General features: G+C 38.5%; 1 protein-coding gene across 1 annotated transcript; it reads left to right on the plus strand.

Annotated features, from left to right (window-relative positions):
• The first annotated feature begins 1915 nt into the window (after positions 1-1915).
• Positions 1916-2860, plus strand: LOC126080097 (olfactory receptor 481-like). The gene has a single exon (XM_049891404.1). It carries the CDS (start codon positions 1916-1918, stop codon positions 2858-2860), a length of 945 nt encoding a protein of 314 aa, XP_049747361.1.
• The last annotated feature ends 18922 nt before the right edge of the window (positions 2861-21782 follow it).

Raw genomic sequence — 21782 nt, forward strand, 5'->3', positions numbered from 1 at the left:
GAGTTTTAGAGAGTGAGTAATATGTCCTTTATCAAGTTTCCATGTGTTTTAGGCCTGCGTCTTGACTCTCTCTTCTGTTCTATTAACTCTATTTATTTCTACAAAAACAGTGTATCTTACTTATTTGACTCTTAAAAAGTCTGGATATATGCAAGGCATAGGCCATTCTTTTTGATTTTCTTCAAAATTATCAGAACTATTACTGACTATTTGTGCCCTCAATAAAATTTTGAATCAACTGCATTTAGTTTCAAGAGAACTTCTTTGAAATTTTATTGAAATTTTATCTAATCTATAGATAGATTAATTTGGGGAGAAAATGTATCATTATAATAATGAACTTTTTTCTCCATATATTTTTTCTTTAATGCCATTCAATATAGTTTATGATTTTGTATAGAGACATCACACATACATTTTATACATTATTTGGTTACTGTTACAAGTGGCATCTTTAAAAAAAATTGTTATTCTTGTCATTGAAGAGATACGCAGCAGAATATACATCTATTCATCAATTTCTACATGTACAATTCAGGGGCATCCATTACATTCTTCAAGTTGTGCACTTATTCTAGCTGTCCTTTTCCAAATTATTCCTCAAACATGGACATATACTCACTGCTACCTAAGCACAAATGAAATCTTTTAAAATTGCATTTTATCACTCTTCGTAGGTGATGTATTAGAATGAAATTTATTTATTTTAAAGTATATCTATTTAAATTTTTATTGTGCTTTAAGTGAAAGTTTACAAATCAAGTCAGTCTCTCATTCAAAAATTTATATATACCTTGCTATATACTCCTAATTCCTCTCCCTGTAATGAGACAGCCCGCTCCTTCCCTCCACTCTCTCTTTTTGTGTCCATTCGGCCAGCTTCCAACCCCCTCTTCCCTCTCATCTCCCCTGCAGATAGTAGATGCCAACACAGTTGCAAGAGTCTACTTGATCCAAGAAGCTCATTCTTCACCAGCATCTTTTTCTATCCCATTGTCCAGTCCAATCCCTATCTGAAGAGTTGGCTTTGGGAATGGTTCCTATCCTGGGCTAACAGAATGTCTGGGGTCCATGGCCACCGGAGTCCTTCTAGTCTCAGTCAGACCATTAAGTCTGGTCTTTTTATGAGAATTTGGGGTCTGCATCTCACTGCTCTCCTGCTCCCTCAGGGATTTTCTGTTGTGTTCCTTGTCAGGGCAGTCATCGGTTGTAGCCAGACACCATCTGGTTCTTCTGGTCTCAGGCTGATGTAGCCTTTGGTTTATGTGGCCCTTTCTGTCTCTTGGGCTCATAATTACTTTGCGTCCTCGATGTACTTCATTCTCCTTTGCTCCAGGTGGGTTGCATCTTAGATGGTCGCTTGCTAGCGTTTAAGATCCCAGACGCTGCTCTCCAAAGTGGGATGCAGGATGTTTTCTTAATAGATTTTATTATGCCAATTGACTTAGATGTCCCCTGAAACCACAGTCCCCAAACTCCCACCCCTGCTACGCTGGCTGGCCTTTGCAGCATTCAGTTCATTCAGGAAACTTCTTTGCTTTTGGTTTAGTCCAGTTGTGCTGACCTCACCTGTATTGTATGATGTCTTTCCCTTCACCTAAAGTAGTTCTTATCTACTACCTAATTAGTGAATACTCCTCTCCCTCCCTCCCTCCCTCCCCCCTCTTGTAAGCATAAAAGAATATTGAAATTTATGTTTAAAAACCTTTTCTTTTGAAATAATTATAGATTCATAAAATGTTGCAAAAATAGCACAGGGAGGTCACCCAGTTTCCCCAAATAGTTACAACTTACATAATTAGAGTACAATATCAAAACCAGGAAATTGACTTTGGTACAGTATATGCATGTAGTTCTATGTTCCTTTACATCATATCTACTGTTTCTTATTTCAGCAGGCACAATTCCAGATAAGATGAAGATGGTAAACCACACAACAGTGACAGAGTTCATTATCTTGGGGTTAACAGATGATCCTACACTTTGTTCCATCTTCTTCGTGATTTTTCTAGGAGTCTATGTTGTTACCATATGGGGCAATTTCAGCACAATCATCTTAATCCGAAGCAGCCCTCAGCTTCACACCCCAATGTACCTTTTCCTCTGCCATTTGGCTTTTGTGGACATCGGGTATTCTACATCAGTCACACCTCTCATGATTGTGAGTTTCTTAAGAGAAAGAACTGCCATCGCTGTTGCTGGCTGTATAGCCCAGCTTGGCTCTGATGTTATCTTTGGGACAGCTGAGTGCTTCCTGCTGGCTTCCCTGGCCTACGATCGCTATGTGGCCATCTCCTCCCCACTTCTCTACTCCACACACATGTCTCCCAGTGTCTGCATCATCTTACTGGTTGCTTCCTATCTCGGTGGGTCTGTGATTGCTTCATTGTGTACTGGCTGTTTAATGAGCCTGACTTTCTGTGGCCCAAATAAAATTAACCACTTCTTCTGTGACCTTCCACCACTAGTGAAGCTTTCTTGTACCCATATTTATGTGGCCGAAATATCCCCTGCCATCTCAGCTGGGTCTATCATTGTAATCACGCTGTTTATCATAGTTGTTTCATATGTCCACATCCTCCACGCCATCCTGAAGATGCGCTCTACAAAGGGACGGCACAAAGCCTTCTCTACCTGCACTTCCCACCTCACTGTAGTCACTTTGTTTTATGGGACAGTTACATTTGTTTATGTCATACCAAAGTCAAGGCACTCACCTGACTATATTAAAGTGGTGTCTGTGTTTTACACGGTGGTGATCCCCATGTTGAACCCCCTTATTTACAGTCTGAGAAACAAGGAGATCAAAGAGGCCATGAGAAAATTGATGGCTAGAACACACTGGTCTTTTTTAAAGTAATCATATATAAATCCAGAGACTAAAAAATATAGTTCGTGGAATATATGTGATGGATGTGTATGTTTTTCATGAGTGTTACTGTTTTATGTGAAGAACATTTCTAAACATAGAATGCCAGTGTGTTGATGAATGTGAACTTTGTAGTTCTCTAGCGTCACAATAAATAAATAGTGATTTTCATGAGAATGTTTAGGTACAGAGTAGATACCTGTATTTCATTTAGTATACCTAGAGAATCTAGTGTCACTTTTTCTCTCCTCTGTCCATTATTTAGGGAGCCTACAATTAGAGAGTTCTTTCTTTTTCTTTTTTTAAAAAAACACCATCTTGTAAATTAACATCTTAAAAAGAATCTTATACTCAGTAAAGATACAACTGATGTTAATGTTGACAGCCCAGGTCCTTTTCTCTGGAGGGCTTGAGTTCCCTCATACAAGGGTTATCATAATCTTTGAAAATAGTAATGTTAGGGCTTTGGAAAAGTTTTATTCCCACATTACCTAAACCAGACCAAAAGAATTTGTTGCACAGTTTTGCCACCAGGAGACTCAATCCAGGTAACACGGAATAAACTCTGAAGGCTTGCCGGACAAGACTCTGAAGAATAGGAAAAAACTACTAAGAGGTGATGGTGAAGACAACGTATGGAAGGAGCTGGCTTAGAAAAGTCTTGGAAACATGGTGCTCTGGTGGATAAAGTAACTAATACACTGTTTATGTACCCTTTATGAAAAGGGTAATACCACAGACTTCAGGAAATGAACATTAGTTATACAATGGCATCATCAGGCAGAGTTTATTCTCATCTCTGTGTGCCTCTTGAGAATTTGTGTCTATGTATGTGTGGGGGGGGGGGCGGTGTCTTTATTGGTTATTTGTATATCTTTTCTATAATGTGTTTTCAGGCATTTTGTTTTCAGATTGTACTTTTGTTATTGATTTGTTCTTATTATAATCTGTCTACTAATCCTTTGTCATTTTGACATATTTTAAAGGTATACTCCTATCCTGAGGCTCGCCTTGTTACTTTCTTAGCTGTGTCTTTTCATGAACAGAAGTTTTTAATTATAATGAAGTCCAATTTATAGATCATTCCTTTAACATTTAATGCTTTAGCGACAGATTAAAGAAATCTTTGCCTAACCCAAGGTCACTAATATGTTATCTTCCAGAGGCTTTATAATTTAGTAAGTCATCATTGGGCTGCAATTCTCGATATTTCTGTTTCGCTTATGAATTTGGCACAGGCAAGGTCCAGCAATCAATTTACTTTGAGAATGTGTGATATTATGTGATTTCTTTTTGCCAGTCCCTCCTCTACTGTTGGAGCCGTGGTGGCACAGTGGTAAGAACTTGGCTGCTAACAAAAATGTTGTCAGTCGGAATCTACCAGCCACTCCTTGGAAACCCTATGGGACAGTTCTACTCTGTTCTGTAGTTTTGCTACTGAGTCGGTTTAGTTTCCTCCACTGTTACTTTCTAGGTAAAATCCTTGTGAGGAAGATTGTTGGAGCAAATGATTTGTCTATTTGGTCTCTTGTATAATTCTGTCTGCTCAGGCAGTTTATACTGCCATCCAGTGTTTGGCTGATTCCTCCTCATCCTTTCAAATTCTCTAGTCTGTGGCAGGTCAGACTATGCACTCGACCCTCAGGTTTATAATCTACCATAGCTTTCTGCTCACCTGTCTCTGGATATCATTCATCAAGGCTTTCTTGAATCCTCTGCTCTTGATTCACTGTATATGTAACTGTGATTTTCATTTATCCAGGTTTTTCTTTTGGCATGTGGTCAAAGGTCTTTGACATCCTCCTACATCATAATTCAAAGGTTACATGTCCCACTTTGATTAATTTATAAATATTGTATCAACATAGCAGCCCTATAATAAACCCAACTTGGATTGCTTTATTATCCATTTTATTATCACTGGATTTGATTTGCTAATATTTTGTTTAGGATGTTTGCTTCTATGTTCATCAGAAAATTAGGCCTATTTTTTTCCATTCTTGAGCTGAACTTTTCAGATTGGGACATCAAAATATAAAAATGATTTGTGAAGTATTTCTTTGATTTCTTTTCTCTGAAGAACTTTTCACAGGATTGGTGATATTTATTTTTTGTATGTTTGTAGGAATTCAAGTATGAAGTTTCTGGGTCTTTCACTTTTTGGGAAAAGTTTTTCAGAGACTCATTTTCCTTAACGGGAAAGTAAATATTCAGTTTTTTTTCTATGTCATTTTTCTAAGATGTTATTCAAAATAGTTTTCCAATTCATTTATATATCAGTATATCTTATTATTTTATACTTTGTATATGATCTGTAATGCTTTCCTCTTGCATTGTTTTTTTTAATTTTGGTAAAATACATATAACATAAAATTTTAACCATTTTTAAGTGTACAAATCAGTGACATTTTATTCACAAAGTTGTACAATGGCAACAACTATTTATTTCCAAAATTGTATCATCACCCCAAAGAGAAACTGAGTACTCCTTAAGCAATAACTCTCCACTTACCCATCCCCTGAGTCCCTGGTAATTACTAATAAAATTTTGTCTCTATGCATTTGCCTATCGTAGATATTTCGTGTAAGTGGGATCATACAGTATTTGTACTTTTGTGTCTGGCTTATTTCATTCAGCATAATGTTTTCAACGTTAATTCACGTCTTTGTTGTTGTTGTTAGGTGCCGTTGAGTCGATTTCCACTCACAGGAACCCTATGGACAACAGAATGAAACACTGCCTGGTCCTGTGCCATCCTCAAAATTGTTGTTATGCTTGAGCCCACCGTTGTAGCCACTGTGTCAAGCCATCTCATTGAGGGTCTTCCTCTTTTTCATTGACCCTCTATTCTACCAAGCATTGTGCCTTCTGCAGGGACTGATCCCTCTTAATAATATGCCCGAAGTAAGTGAAACGTAGTCTTGCCATCCTTGCTTCTAAAGAGCATTCTGACTGCACTTCTTCAAAGACAGACTTTTTCGTTCTTTTGGCAGTCCATGGTATATTCAGTATTCTTCACCAACAACACAATTCAAAAGCATCAATTCTTCTTTGGTCTTCCATATTTGATGTCCAGGTTTCGCATGCATATGAGGCGATTGAAAATACCATGGCTTGGGCCAGACATACCTTAGTCCTCAAGGTGACATCCTTCCAACATTTTAAAGAGGTCTTTTGCAGCCAATTTGCCCACTGCAATGTGTTGTTTGATTTCATGATTGGTACTTCCGTAGGTATTGATTGTGGATCCAAGTAAAATGAAATCCTTTACAACCTTAATCTTTTCTGCATGTGCTTATTGGTCCAGTTGTGAGGACGTTTGTTTTCTTTATGTTGAGATGTAATCCATACTGAAGGCTGTGGTCTTTGATCTTCATCAGTAAGTTCTTCAAGTCCTCTTCAGTTTCATCAACCGAGTTTGTGTCATCTGCATAATGCAGGTTGCTCATGTGTCTTCCTCTAACCCTGATGTGCTATTCTTCCTCATATAAATCCAGCTTCTTGGAGTATTTGCTCAACATAGAGATTGAATATGTATGATGAAAGGATACAATCCTGACACACACCTTTCCTGACTTTAAACCATGTGCTATTCCCTTGTTCTGTTTGAATGGCTGCCTCTTGATCCATGTACAGATTCCTTATGAGCACAATTAAGTATTCTAGAATTGCCATTCTCCACAGTGTTATCCATAATTTCTTATGATCCACACACTCTAATGCCTTTGCATAGTCAATAAAACACAGGTAAACATCTTTGTGGTATTCCCTACCAGGATCCATCTGACCTCGGCAATGATATCCCTGGTTCCATGTCCTCTTCTAAATCTGGCTTGATATTCTGGCATTTCCTTGCTGATGTACTGCTACAGCCACATTTGAATGATCTTCAGCAAAATTTTGCTTGCATGTGACATCAATAAAATTGTTCAATAATATCCACATTCAGTTGTATCACCTTTCTTGGAAATGGACATAAATATGGCTCTCTCTCCTGCCGGTTGGCCTGGTAGTTGTCTTTCAAATTTCATGTCATAGCATCTATCAATACCTCATTTCTCTTTATGCCTAAATAATATTCCATGGTAGGTATATACCACATATTGTTAATTCACTTGTTTGCTATTGATGGGTTATTTCCAGATTTTAGCTATTGTGAATAGCACTGCAGTGAACATTGATCACCAGTATCTGTTTGAGTCCCTGCTTTCAAGTCTTTTGAGCATTTACTTAGGAGCAAAATTGCTAGGCCTCACGGTAATTCCATGTTTTCTACAGTGGCTGTACCATTTTACATTCCCAGCAGCAATGGATGAGGGTTCCAATTTCTCCACATCTTTGTCAACACTTGTTATTATCTGTCTTTTTTATTATAGCCATTCTAGGGATATGAAATGGATCTCCTTTTGGTTTTGATTTGCATTTCCATAATGAATGATAAAATTGAACACATTTTTTATGTGCTTATCGGTTATGAAATGAGAAGGAACAGCTGCAAACCTTCGTTAATAATTTGAAAGTGAAATGTATGAAGTATGAATCTAGGAAAACTGGAAGGCATCAGGAGTGAGATGAAACACAAAGATCAATATCCTAGGTATCAGTGAGCTGAAATGAACTGGTATTAGCCATTTTGAATCAGAAAATCATATGGTCTACTATGCCGGGAATGACAAATTGAAGAGAAATGGCATCACTTTCATAGTCAGAAAGAACATTTCAAAATCTACCCTGGGAGAGGCAGGGACAAGGTGGTGGAGTAGGCAGTTGTTTCCAGTGATCCCTCTTACAACAAAGACCTGAAAGAACAAGTGAAACAATTATATTTATGACAAACTAGGAGCCCTTGGAAACCCTGGTAGTGTAGTGGTTAAGTGCTGTGGCTGCTAACCCAGAGGTCGGCAGTTCAGATCCCCCAGGCGCTCCTTGGAAACTCTATGGGGCAGTTCTACTCTGTCCTATAGGGTTGCTATGAGCCATAATTGACTCTACAGCAGTGGGTTAGGAGCCCTGAATATCAAAGGCAAAGTTAGAAAATGGACTGAGCTACAGGGGAAGGGAGAGACAGTTCAGAAGCAGAGAGGAGTTTCTGGACCTGAATCACCAGGAACCCTCAGGCATCATTGGCAGGAGTGAATGTGGCGCTGGTGGTAGCATTCGGCCACAGTTTCCTCAGGGAGAAACAGCCAGCCACACAGCCTACTCACATCTCCAGAACCAGAGAAGAACAGCACTCCCAGCAAAAGCTAAGTATTAGCATATATTTTACCACGTCCCCAGCCCCCAAGCTGGCTTCAGTGGCTGTTGATTTCCCTGGGCCTGAGATAGGTCCTCCTAAGCATCCTGAGCCATTCTCCCAGCGTTGGAGAAGGAATAAATTCATGTTTGGGGGAAAAGATTATCTGCCAGCTCCACTGACTTGGGGAGCTCAGGACATATCGGCTTCTGTCCAGGCACAAAAGGTCTATGGACATTTAATACCCTTCCCCCCTGTATGGACCTGTGTGGGCCCATTTCAGGAGAATAGGCCCTTGTTGGCAGACTACAAACATTTCAGTTCTGCAGTGGAGAGGTGGCTGTTTGATGTTCGATACCACTTTGCCTTTTAAACAGTGTCGTCAGCTACCCATATCAGGGGTCTAAGGACTGGTAGCCCCAATCAGGTCACCAGCCACCCATGACAGGAGCCCAAGGATAACTGATACCTACCAGTCCTTACAACCAAAAGCACTGGGTGCTCATGGTCCATCTGTAGAATCCACCTACCTGTGTCCTCTAGGGAACAGGGATGCGCTTTCCTCACAGACACTCGGAGAATGGTTGTCAGCCCCCTGTCTTGCTCAGAGCTTGATGCCCTGCTGCAACCAGATACTGGTACCTCCACCAATCACCCCTGCCCCTCTAAGACTAGGACAGACCCTGTACCACACACTTGAGGACCAACAACCTGGACACCTGAGCTGAATCCATATAAGAAAAGTGAATGAACTCCTAGGCTCATATACATGATAACATGAATCATGTGGGACTCTATCAAGAGAAATAACCTACAAATGATTGGTACCAGAACAGGGAGGGATGACAGAAAATACAGAGAGAATTGTTGAAAATTTGTTGGCAGAAAACTTCCCCGATATTGTGAAAGATGAGGAGATGTTTATCCAAGATGCTTATTGAACTCCACCTAAGGTACATGTTAAAATAAAATCACCAAACCCTATTATGATCAAACCTTCAAAAACTAAAGATAAAATTTTAAGAGCAGCTAGGGATAAATGAAAAGTCACCTACAAAGGAGAGTCAATAAGAATAAGCTCGGAAGACTGAACAAAACCATGCAGGCAAGAAGGCAGTGGCATGACTTATATAAAGCATTGAAGGAAAAAATTGCCAGCCAAGAATCATATATCCATCAAAACTATCTCTCAGATATAAAGATGACTTAGGATATTTCCAGATAAACAGAAGTTTAGGGAATTTGTAAAAACCAAACCGAAACTACAAGAAACACTAAAGGGAGTTCTCTGGTTAGAAAATGAACAATATCAGATGTCAATCCAAGACTGGAACACCGGACAGAACAGTCAGATGTTAACCGCATAGGGAAATCACAAAAATAAATCAAGATTATAAAAACGCTCAAAACAATATCATTGATATCATTACGTAAAAGAAGACAACATTAAAACAATAAAGAAGACTGATAAATGTGGTCATAGATCTTTCATATGGAGAAGAAGACAAGGCAATATAAAGCAATAAAAGTTAAGTTCAAACTTGGAAAAGTAGAGGTAAATATTAAGGTAACCACAATAGAGACTAACAATCCTACTGATCAAAATAAAATACAAGAAAAAAATAAAGGCTCAGCAGAAACAAATCAACAAGAATGAATAAAAGGAAAGACAATACATAAAGGTAAACTACTCAGCACAAAAAATTAAGTGGGAAAAAGAAACTGTCAGCAACACACAAAAAAAGACATAAAAATGACAACACTAAACTCATACCTATCCATAATTACACTGAATGTAAACAGACTAAATGCACCAATTAAGAGACAGAGAGTGGCGGAATGGATAAAAAAACACAATCTGTTTATATGCTGCCTACAAGAGACACACCTTAGACTTAGGGACACAAACAAACTAAAACTCAAAGGATAGAAAAAATATATTAAGCAAACAACAATTAAAAGAGAGCAGGAGTGGCAATATTAATTTCTGACAAAGTAGACTTTAAAGTTAAATCTACCACAAAGGATAAGGAAGGACACTATATAATGATTAAAGGGACAATATACAAGGAGGATATAACCATATTAACTATTTATGCACCCAATGACAGGGCTGCAGGTTACATAAAACAAACTGTAACAGCATTGAAAAGTCAGATAGACAGCTCCACAATTATAGTAGGAGACTTCAACACACCACATTTGGAGAAAAACAGAACACCCAGAAAGAAGCTCAATAAAGACACGGAAGATCTAAATGCCACAATCAACCAAGTTGACCTCATAGACATACAAAGAACACTCCACCCAAGAGCCACTAAGTGTACTTTCTTTTCTCGTGCACATGGAACATTCTCTAGACTAGACCACATATTAGGTCATAAAGCAAGCCTTAGCAGAATCCAAAACATTGAAATATTACAAAGCATCATTTCAGACCACAGGGCCATGAAAGTAGAAATCGATAACAGAAAAAAGCAAGGAAAAAAATCAAACACTTTGAAACTGAACAATACCCGGCTCAAAAAAAGACTGGGTTATAGAAGACATTAAGGATGGAATACAGAAATTCCTAGAATCCAATGAGAATGAAAACACTTCCTATCAGAACCTTTGGGACACAGCTAAAGCAGTGCACAGAGGTCAATTTGTATGAATAAATGCACACATCCAAAAAGAAGAAAGGGCTAAAATCAAAGAATTATCCCTACAACTTGAACAAATAGAGAGCAACAAAAGAAACTCTCAGGCAGCAGAAGAAAGCAAACAGTAAAAATTAGTGCAGAATTAAATGAAATAGAGCAGAAAAACAATTGAAAGAGTTAACAAGACCAAAAGCTGGTTCTTTGATAAAATTAACAAAATTGATAAACCATTGGCCAATCTGACAAAAGAAAAACAGTAGAAGAAACAAATAACCTGAAGAAGAAATGAGATGGGTGATATCACAACAAACCCAACTGAAATTAAAAGAATCATATCAGATTAGTAAGAAAAAGTGTACTCTAAGAAATTTGCAAACCTAGAAGAAATGGATCAATTCCTAGAAACACACTACCTACCTAAACTAACACACACAGAGATAGAACAGCTAAATAAACCCATAACAAAAGAAGAGATTGAAAAGGTAATTAAAAGATTTTCAACAAAAAAAGCCCTGGCATGGACGGCTTCACTGCAGAGTTCTACCAAACTTTCACAGGAGAGTTAACACCACTATTACTAAAGGTATTTCAGAGCATAGAAAAGGACGGAATATTCCCAAACTCATTCCATGAAGCCAATATATCCCTGATACTGAAACCAGGTAGAGACACCACAAAAAAAGAAAATTACAGATGTATGTCCCTCATGAGCTTAGATGCAAAAATCCTCAACAAAATTTTAGCCAATAGAATTCAACATTTCAAAAAAATAATTCACTGCTACCAAGTGGGATTCATACTAGGTATGCAGGGATGGTTCAACATTAGAAAAACAATGTAATCCATCATAGAAATAAAACAAAAGTCAAGAATCACATGATTTTATCAATTGATGCAGAAAAGGCATTTGACAAAGTTCAACACCCATTCATGATAAAAACTCTGAGCAAAATAGGAATAGAAGGAAAATTCCTCAGCATAATAAAGGGCATTTATACAAAGCCAATAGCCAACACTGAATTGAATTGAGAATCCAGACATAAATCCATCCACATATGAGCAGTTGATATTTGACAAAGGCCCAAAGTAAGTTAAATGGGGAAAAGACAGTCTGTTTAACAAGTAATACAGGCATAAATGGATAACCATCTGCAAAAAAAAATGAAACAAGACCCATACCTCACACCATGCCCAAAAACTAACTCAAAATGGATCAAAGACCTAAATATAAAATCTAAAATGATAAAGATTATGGAGGAAAAATTAGGGACAATGCTATGAGCTCTAATACAGGGCATAAACAGTGTACAAAACATTGCTAACAATGCAGAAGAGAAACTGGATAACTGGAGCTCCTAGAAATCAAACACATTATGCCCAACCAAAGACTTCACCAAAAGAGTAAAAAGATTACTTACAGACTGGGAAAAAGTTTTTAAGTATGACTTGTTCTATCAATGTCTGATCTCTGAAATCTACGTAATAGTTCAAAAACTCAACTACAAAAAACAAATAACCCTATTAAGAAATAGGCAAAGGACATGCAGAGGCACTTCACTAAAGAAGACGTTCAGGTAGCTAACAGGTACGTGAGGAAATGTTCAGGATCATTAGCCATTAGAGAAATGCAAATCAAGACTACAATGAGACTCCATCTCACTCCAGCAAGGATGGCATTAATCTAAAAAACACAAAATAATAAACGTTGGACAGGTGTGGAGAGACTGGAACACTTATACACTGCTGATGAGAATGTAAAATGGTACAACCACTTTAGGGATCAATTTGGCCTTTCCTTAAAAACTAGAAATAGAACTACCATAGAATCCAACAATCCCATTCCTTGGAATATATCCTAACCCATGTCCATTGCAGCACTATTTACAATAGCAAAAACATGGACACAACCAAGGTGCCCATCACTGGATGAATGGATAGATAAATTATGGTATATTCACACAACAAAATACTATGTATCGATAAAGAGCGATGATGAATCTGTGAAACATTTCATAACATGGAGGAATCCGGAAGGCATTATGCTGAGTGAAATTAGTCAATTGGAAAAGGACAAATACTGTATGAGACCACTATTATAAAAACTCAAAAAATAGTTTAAACAGAGAAGAAAATATTATTTGATGGTTAGGAAAGTGGGGAGGGAGGAGGGAGGCAGGGAGAGAGAAGGGTTTTTACTAATTAAATAGTAGAAAAGAACTATTGCAGGTGAAGGGAAAGATAACACACAATACAGGAGAGGTCAGCACACGTGGACTAAACCAAAACCAGAGAAGTTTCCTGAATAAACTGAACTCTTTGAAGTCCAGAGTAGCAGGGGTGGGGGTTTGGGGATCATGGTTTCAGGGGACATCTAAGTCAAGTGACATAGTATAATCTATTAAGAGAACATTCTGCATCCCATTTTGGAGAGAGGCATCTGGGGTCTTAAATGCTAGCAAGCGGCCATCTAAGATGCATCAATTGGTCTCAACCCACCTGGATCAAAGGAGAATGAAGAACAAAAAAGACACAAGGTAATTATGAGTCCAGGAGACAGAAAGGGCCACATAAACCAGAGACTATATCAGCCTGAGACCAGAAGAACTAGATGGTGCCTGTCTACAACCAATGACTGCCCTGACAGGGAACACAACAAAGAACCCCTAAGGGAACATGAGAGCAGTGGGATGTAGACCTCAAGTTCTCGTAAAAAGACCAGGGTTAATGGTCCGAGTGAGACTAGAAGGACCCAGGCAGTTATGGTCCCCAGACCTTTTAGACCAAGACAGGAACCATTCCCAAAGCCAACTCTTCAGACAGAGATTGGAATGGACTATGGGATAGAAAATGATTCTGGTGAAGAGTCAGCTTCTTGGATCAAGTAGGCACATGAGACTACGTGGGCAGCTCCTGTCTGGATGGAAGATGAGACATCAGAGGGGGTCAGAAGCTGCCTTGGTGGACACGAAAATAGAGAGTAGAGGAAAGGAGTGTGCTGTCTTCTTAGGGGGAGAGTAACTAGGAGTATATACCAAGGTGTATATAAATTTTTGCATGATAGACTGACTTGATTTGTAAACTTTCACTTGTTGTTGTTAGGTGCCGTGAGTCGGTTCCAACTCATAGCAACCCTATGCGCAGAAGGGAACACTGCCCGGTCCTGAGCCATCCTTACAATTGTTGTTATGCTTGAACTCATTGCTGCAGCCACTGTGTCAGTCCACTTCATTTGAGGGTCTTCCTCTTTTCCGCTGACCCTGTACTCTGCCAAGCATGATGTCCTTCTCCAGGGACTGATTCCTCCTGACGACATGTCCGAAGTATGTAAGACGCAGTCTCACCTTCCTTACCTCTAAGGAGCATTCTGCTTGTACTTCCAAGACAGATTTGTTCGTTCTTTTGGCGGTCCATGATATATTCAATATTCTTTGCCAGCACCAGAATTCAAAGGCGTCAATTCTTCTTCGGTCTTCCTTATCCATTGTCCAGCTTTCACATGCATATGATGCAATTGAAAATACCATGGCTTGGGTCAGGTGCACCTTAGTCTTCAAGGTGACATCTTTGCTCTTCAACACTTTAGAGAGGTCTTTTGCAGTAGATTTACCCAATGCAAGGTGTCTTTTGATTTTTTGACTGTTGCTTCCATGGCTGTTGATTGTAGATCCAAGTAAAATGAAATCCTTGACAACTTCAATCTTTTCTCCATTTATCATGATGTCGCTAATTGGTCCAGTTGTGAAGATTTTTGTTTTCTTTATGTTGAGGTGCAACCCATACTGAAGGCTGTGGTGTTTGATCTTCATTAGTAAGTGCTTCAAGTCCTCTTCACTTTCAGCAAGCAAGGTTGTGTCATCTGCGTAACGCACGTTGTTAATGAATTGTGCTCCAATCCTGATGCCCCGTTCTTCATATAGTCCAGCTTCTCGTATTATTTGCTCAGCATACAGATTGAATAGGTATGGTGAAAGAATACAAACAACCCTGACGGACACCTTTCCTGACTTTCAACCAATCAGTATCCCCTTGTTCTTTCCAAATAACTGCCTCTTGATCCATGCACAGGTTCCTCATGAGCACAATTAAGTATTCTGGAATTCCCATTCTTTGGAATGTTATCCATAATCTGTTACGCTCCACACAGTCAAATGGCATTGCATAGTCAATGAAACACAGGCAAACATACTTCTGGTATTTTCTGCTTTCAGATACGTCCTCTTCTGAACCATCTTGAATTTCTGGATGTTCCCTGTCAATATATTGCTGCAGCTGTTTTTGCACAATCTCCAGCAAAATTTTGCTTTCATGTGATATTAGTGATATTGTCTGATAATTTCCACATTCGGTTGGATCACTGTTCTTGGGAATAGGCATAATTATGGATCCCTTCCAGTCAGTTGTCCAGGAAGCTGTCTTCCATCTTGTTTTTTGCCAATGCCTTCAGGGCCGCTTGGACGTCTTCCTTCAGCACCATCGGTTCCTGATCGTATGCCACATCTTGAAATGGTTGAACATCGACTTTTACTTAAAACACAATAAAAATTTTGTAAAAAGTTAATTTAGAAGAGTCAGTCTGAATATACAGAAATCTAAAGAATATCTTATCTAATTCGTTTCACTTCTATTTTCCTGTAAGTAAATGCACAAGAATGATCTGCTGCATAATAAAATCTATTAGACTTATGTGCTAAGTTTAAAAAAGATCTCTTTTTAAAAAATGTAAAATAAAAATTCTAAGTAATAGGAAACCTCTTTACCAGGAAAAAAAAATCTATCCTGAAGTACAGTGCTGTCAGTGATAGGATAATATCCATATGCCTACAAGGAAGACCAGTTCATATGATGTCGTGGATTGAATTGTGTCTCCAAAAAGTGTTTCCTAGTATTGTGTGGTTGTCCTCTATTTTGTGGTTTTCCTATGTATTATAAATCATAATCTCTGCCTGTGGCTAAAGAGGATTAGGGTGGGATGTAACACCCTTGCTCAGGTCACATCGCTGGTCCAAAGTAAAGGGAGTCCCTGGGGTGTGGCCTGCACCACCTTTTGTATTACAAGTGATAAAAGGAAAGGGAAGAAAGCAGAGAGTTGGGGACCTCATACCACCAAGAAAACAGTGCCAGGAGAAGATACCTTTCTTTGGACCTGGGGTTCCTGCACAGAGAAGCTCCTAGCCTAGGGGAATATTGATGACAAGACCTTCCTCTGGAGCCAACAGAGAAAGCCTTCCTCTGGAGCAGATGCCCTGATTTTGGACTTGTAGCCTAGTAGACTGTGAGAGAATAAATTTCTCTTTGTTAAAGCCACCCATTTGTGGTATTTCTGTTATAACAGCATTAGATGACTAAGACCTACAACTATTATTCAAATTTACACACCAACTATTAAGGCCAAAGAGGAAGAAACTGAAGAATTTTACCAACTTCTGCAGTCTCAAACTGATCAAACCTGCAATCAAAATGCATTGATAATTACTGGTGATTGGAATGCAAAAGTTGGAAACAAAGAAGGATCAGTATTTGGAAAATATGGCACAGGTGATAGAAATGATGCCAGAGATTGAATGATAGGATTTTCCAAGATCGATGGTTTATTCATTGCAAATACCTTTTTCAGCAACATAAATGGCACCTATACACGTGGACCTTGCCAGATGGAATACACAGAAATCAAGTCAGCTACATCTGTGGAAAAAGACAATAGAGAAGCTCAATATCATCAGTCAGAGCAAGGCCAGGGGCCAGATGCAGAACAGACCACCAATTGCTCATATGTAAGTTCAAGTTGAAGGTGAAGAAAATTAAAAGAAGTCCATGAGCGCCAAACGGCAAGCTTGAGTATATCCTATCCGAATTTAGAGCCTGTCTCAAGAACAGATTTGATGCACTGACTACTAATGACCAAAGACCAGATGAGTTGTGGGATAACATCAAGGATATCATACATGAAGAAAGCAAAAGGTCGTTAAAAAGACAGGGAAGAAAGAAAAGACCGAAATTGATATCAGAAGAGACCCTGAAACTTGCTCTGCAATGTAGAGCACGTAAAATGAATAGAAGAAATGATGAAGTAGAATAGCTGAAGAGACTATTGAAGGATTTTATTGGAGCTCTGGGGGTCCAGTGGCTAAGCACTCAGCTGCTAGCCAAAAAGTCAGCAGTTCAAATCCACAAGCGGCTCCACAGGGGAAAAGATCCGGTGATCTTCCTCCGTAAACAATTACAACCCTTCCTTTGGAGCCCTGGTGGCCCAGTGGTTAAGTGTTCAGCTGCTAACCAAAAGGTCAGCAGTTTGAATCTACCATCTTCTCCTTGGAAACACTATGGGGCAGTTCTACTCTCTCCTGTATGGTCGCTATGAATCAGAATCCACTCCATGGCAATGGGTTTTATGGGTAAAATATTGAACGACACAGGAAGCATCAACAGATGATAGAAGGAATACACAGAGTCATTGTACAAAGAAGAATTTGTCAATGTTCAATCATTTCAGGAGGTAACATGTGATCAAGAATTGATGACATAGAAGGAAGAAGTCCAAGCTGCACTGAAGGCATTGGCGAAAAACAAGCCTCCAGGGATTGATGCATTCAGCAAATGAATGCACTGTTGGAGGTGCTCACTTGTCAATGCCAAGAAATTTGGAAGACAGCTACCTGACCACCTGACTGGAAGAGATCCATATTTGTGCCTGTTTCAAAGAAAGGTCATCCAACAGAATGTGGAAATTATCAAACAATATCATTAATATCATATGCAAGTGAGATTTTTCTGAAGGTAATTCAGAAATGGTTGCAGCTGTACATCAACAGGGAACTGCCAGAAATTCAGGCTGGTTTCAGAAGAGACCATGGAACAAGGGATATCATTGCTTATGTCTGATGGACCTTGGCTGATAGCAGAGAATAGCATAAAAAATGTTCACCTGTGTTTTATTGAATATGCAAAGGCATTAGACTGGTGGATCATAACAAACTATGGATAACATTGGGAAAAATGAGAATTCCAGAACATTTAATTGTGCCCATGCAGAACCTGTACATAGACCAAGAAGCAAGTGTTCAAAGAGAACAAGAGGATACTGTGTGGTTTAAAATCAGGAAAGGTGTGCCTCAGGGTGGTATCACAGTTGTGGTAAAAAGTGTGTCCTCTGGGCACTCCACGTGTGGGTCTGTGGGTCTAATCTGATAAATCCACTCTAGCATGCCAGTTTCCCAAAGCCTACAGTATACCAGGCAGGTCTGGTACTTCAACTTGGTTTAATGCAGTCCATCTCCTAATCCATGCTTCAGCAACCCAACTGAATAATCAAACTAACTTTCCTAACTTTTCGAGCAGAAACATTGAATGAAGAATCTGTGCTTAGTGGACCCATATCAATAAACTCAGGATATTTGTACTTAACCGTTTTTTGTCTGGCAGCATTCCCCACCTCTGTATATCAGTGTATGCTTCTCATTTTAAAATTCTTTAAATTATCATCTCCTCATTTTAAAATTTTCTACCCAAATATCACCTTCAAGTGGCCTTCCTTTTCACTCTAACACCACACTCGCTCCCACAGTGGTTTTATTATGTTGTAGCAAACCCAATGATATGTTTCTTTCACAGCACTTATTATGTTTTGTATTTATGGTATTTATTTATTCTCTGTTGTTTCCACTACTAAAATCTGAATGGAGAACTCTGTCCTGTTCATCAACATATCCTTAGTGTTTACTCAGTTCCTAGAACATAATAAACATTAAACAAATATTTTTGAAATGAGTAGGTGAATTATTACCCCATATCTACCTGTAAAACAACAACTGTAAGGTTGTGGTCAAATATTTCTCAGAAATTTTGAGGTCAGAGTGGCAGCAAATGGCAATGTTTGAAGCCCTCTCCTTCACCTTCTTCCTCAATTATTCATAAATATGAAGAAAAATGTATAAATCCTAATCAATGTGGAAATTGATAATATTGTCACTGGTTTTTGACTCTGGAAATAATTCCCAATTACCAAAGCTCAGAAGATACCTGAGGTAATAGACAGGAGGCCTATGCATACTCTGACATCCCAAATATCACTTAATTTTATTTATTCTGAAGTGTCCAGAGGGAGCCTAGTCTTTTTATTCAGGGATATATTATTTACCTAACCAAAGATCCAAAATGTCATGAGAGTCAGAAGGCATCTGGACTTTTACAGGGCAATTGGAGATGTTGTTTATGAAAAGATATGGACCAGAGATAAGACCTCAGGAGAGGAAGGTAAAAAGTTACCCAGTTGTAGAATGTTCACTATTATGGAGAAAGAGTAGGGTGAACAGTGCTTAGAGGTCCGGGCAAGTAGGTTTGATTTAGGAGGAGATCTGAGAAGACTGGTCTATGTGAACTTCAGAAACTTTTCTCTTTTAAGGTGGGCTTGGAATTTCACAGTGTCCGCCCCTATGATGACAGTGGCCATAGTGAAAGCAATAACAGATTTCCAGTTACTGTATTCTAGTCTCTCTCTTTCCTGCTCAGCCCTGTGACTTTAGGTGTAAAACTGGTGCCAGTAACGGCACTACCAACCACGCAACTCAGCTAAGGGGAATTCTTCCTTCTACCTAATCCTCCCATTCAGTAATCAACAACTTTTGACAATTCCATCTCTTTAAGTTTTCTGTTTCTCTTCTGTTTTTCTGTCACCCTGGTTTAAATCTTGATCCTCTGTCTCCTGGAGTATGTAATCATCTCCTAACAAGTCATCCTCTAAGATATTCTTCACTTTGCTGTCAGACTGATCCAAACACATCTAACCATTTTACTTCCTGTGCAAAGTCTTTCAGTAGTTTCTCTTTGGATAAAACACACCTTAATGTTGAATTTAAGGCTCTTTATGAAGTTTTCCTAGTTGAGAGCATCTATCACCTCCTCTCCTTTCCTCCCCATACATACTTAGTGCTTGATAAATCTAGAATGACTTGTAATTCCCCAGATATCCTGCTATCTCATTCCCATGTGCCATTGCTAATGCTGTTGCTTTTATTTGGAACACCTTGCCATTGCCCTTACCTTTCTTGCCCTGGCATGTTATAAGACTAAGTTCTAGCTCTTTATTCTCCAGAAAGTGTTACTGTGTTATCATGGGCATATTGCTCCTTTTTGCATTTACTGTATTGCAAGTTCATATATTGTAAGTGTAATTACAAATAAACAGGTATAAAGTGTTGAGAGGTCAATTATTTATTTTTGTATCACCACAATGCCTGGCACTTTATAAATGTAAAGGTAACTATTATGTTGAACTGAACTGTCTCTACAACACTGGAAAAAAATGCTCACCTGGGTTCTGCAGCCCTCTGATGTGCAAGATGCATGGCTGGAGGAGAGGAAGGTCTTTCAAGGTTACAAGGATCTGTAGTGTGGCTAGAGCTCTGTTCTCCATAAATGGGGATGGGAATAGACTCTCCCACAATTCATAAGAGAAATTAAGACATTTGTGTTCTGTCTACTATCCAGACAGCTACATGATTTTGAGTGCCTACTTTGAGTCAGGTCCTTTGCATATATCACTTAATTTTATTTATTTTGAAATTTTCTTTATTGCAAATACAGCATTAAAATAAGACACGCTTGAACCAGAAGTGACTACAACCCCATTATTTAATCATTTCATGTGTTTTCACTTCACTGTGTTAACTTTATGCTCTTGTTTTGTATTTTCTACTTACAAATTTGCAGTATTATAGAAACACTACATTTTCACTTAACAATGTATTATAGTTTTCATTTTGGTGGATATTTTTGCTCATATCCCAGCCCTCACTTCTCTTACCTCCAAGGACAGTTAGATTCTAAGCCTTGCATCCAGATCCATAACCAGATGTTTTAGTATTTATTTTGAGTTGGCAGTTCCCATACTACAGTAAATCCCCCCTCACCCTTCCCAGTCTGATGACAAAGATGTATAAGAGAAGAGATCTTTTCTCTTGAAACACATTTGTCCAGTCTGTGACAATATTTCTAGTATTTTTAGAGGCTCTAATTTTGTTATAAATCCAGACCTATGGAGATATGATTTTTTGCTAACAAATAAATTGCAATACTTAGAAGTAAAATCACTCTTTTTAATTCCTACAAATAAAGAAAATTACATTTTGCCAAATGGGACAACTTATTTTTAACATGTATTTAAGTATAGGTAGACTTCTGGTCAAGTCATGTGAACTTGGTGTCAAGACCTGACTTCCTAAAACCTGGGAATCAGTCCAGTTCTCCCATCCTCACCCTTGTTGCAGGGTTTCCACATCCTAGACCATCTTGGAGGTCAAGTTTGTTCAAAAGATTGACACATATTACTAGCTTAGGCTTGATTACCCTGCCCAAATCCTGTGTATCAGCAACAGTGCTAAAGTCATTAGATTGAATGTCATGGTGTAAAATAGGCTAAGTGAATGGAGCCCAGAAACAGAGGACTTGAGTGTATGGATGTCTATCTGGGCAAACTATTAGATGTCTCTGTGAATCAATTTCTTCATCTGTAAATTGAGGGAAATTTATAATACCCAAGTCATAGGATTGCTGTGAGAATTAAATGGAGATACATAGTGGTTTTAGAACCAGACTTTCTGGATTGAAATACTATTTCCAAATCTTTCTCGATGCATGACTTTGGGCAATCTACTTGACGTCTCTGTTTCTCAGATGATTTAGTAGTAAAATAGAAATAACACTATCACTTTATAGGTTGTTACGAGAAATATATAAATTGATATATGTGACACATTTAAAGTAGGGCCTGGTACATAGTAAGTGCAAATTATTGTTTGATAAATCAATTAAATAAAGGGAAAGTGCTTAGCATGAAGAAGTACTCAATAATTATTATTCTTAGCATTGTTACTGGCTTCAAGGTGTCTCTCAGTTGACTTTCAAGTGTATAAAAATGAGAATTAAAAAGAAATACAATTTTAATTTAAGCAAGTGGTTAAGTTGCATCTGATAGGTCCTAAGTGTGATACTTTTGAGCAAAAATGCTACAGATGGCCTGGAATGCTAAACTGGATC

The sequence above is a fragment of the Elephas maximus genome, chromosome 7 (assembly GCF_024166365.1).
Source record: "Elephas maximus indicus isolate mEleMax1 chromosome 7, mEleMax1 primary haplotype, whole genome shotgun sequence".
Taxonomy (NCBI): Eukaryota; Metazoa; Chordata; class Mammalia; order Proboscidea; family Elephantidae; genus Elephas; species Elephas maximus.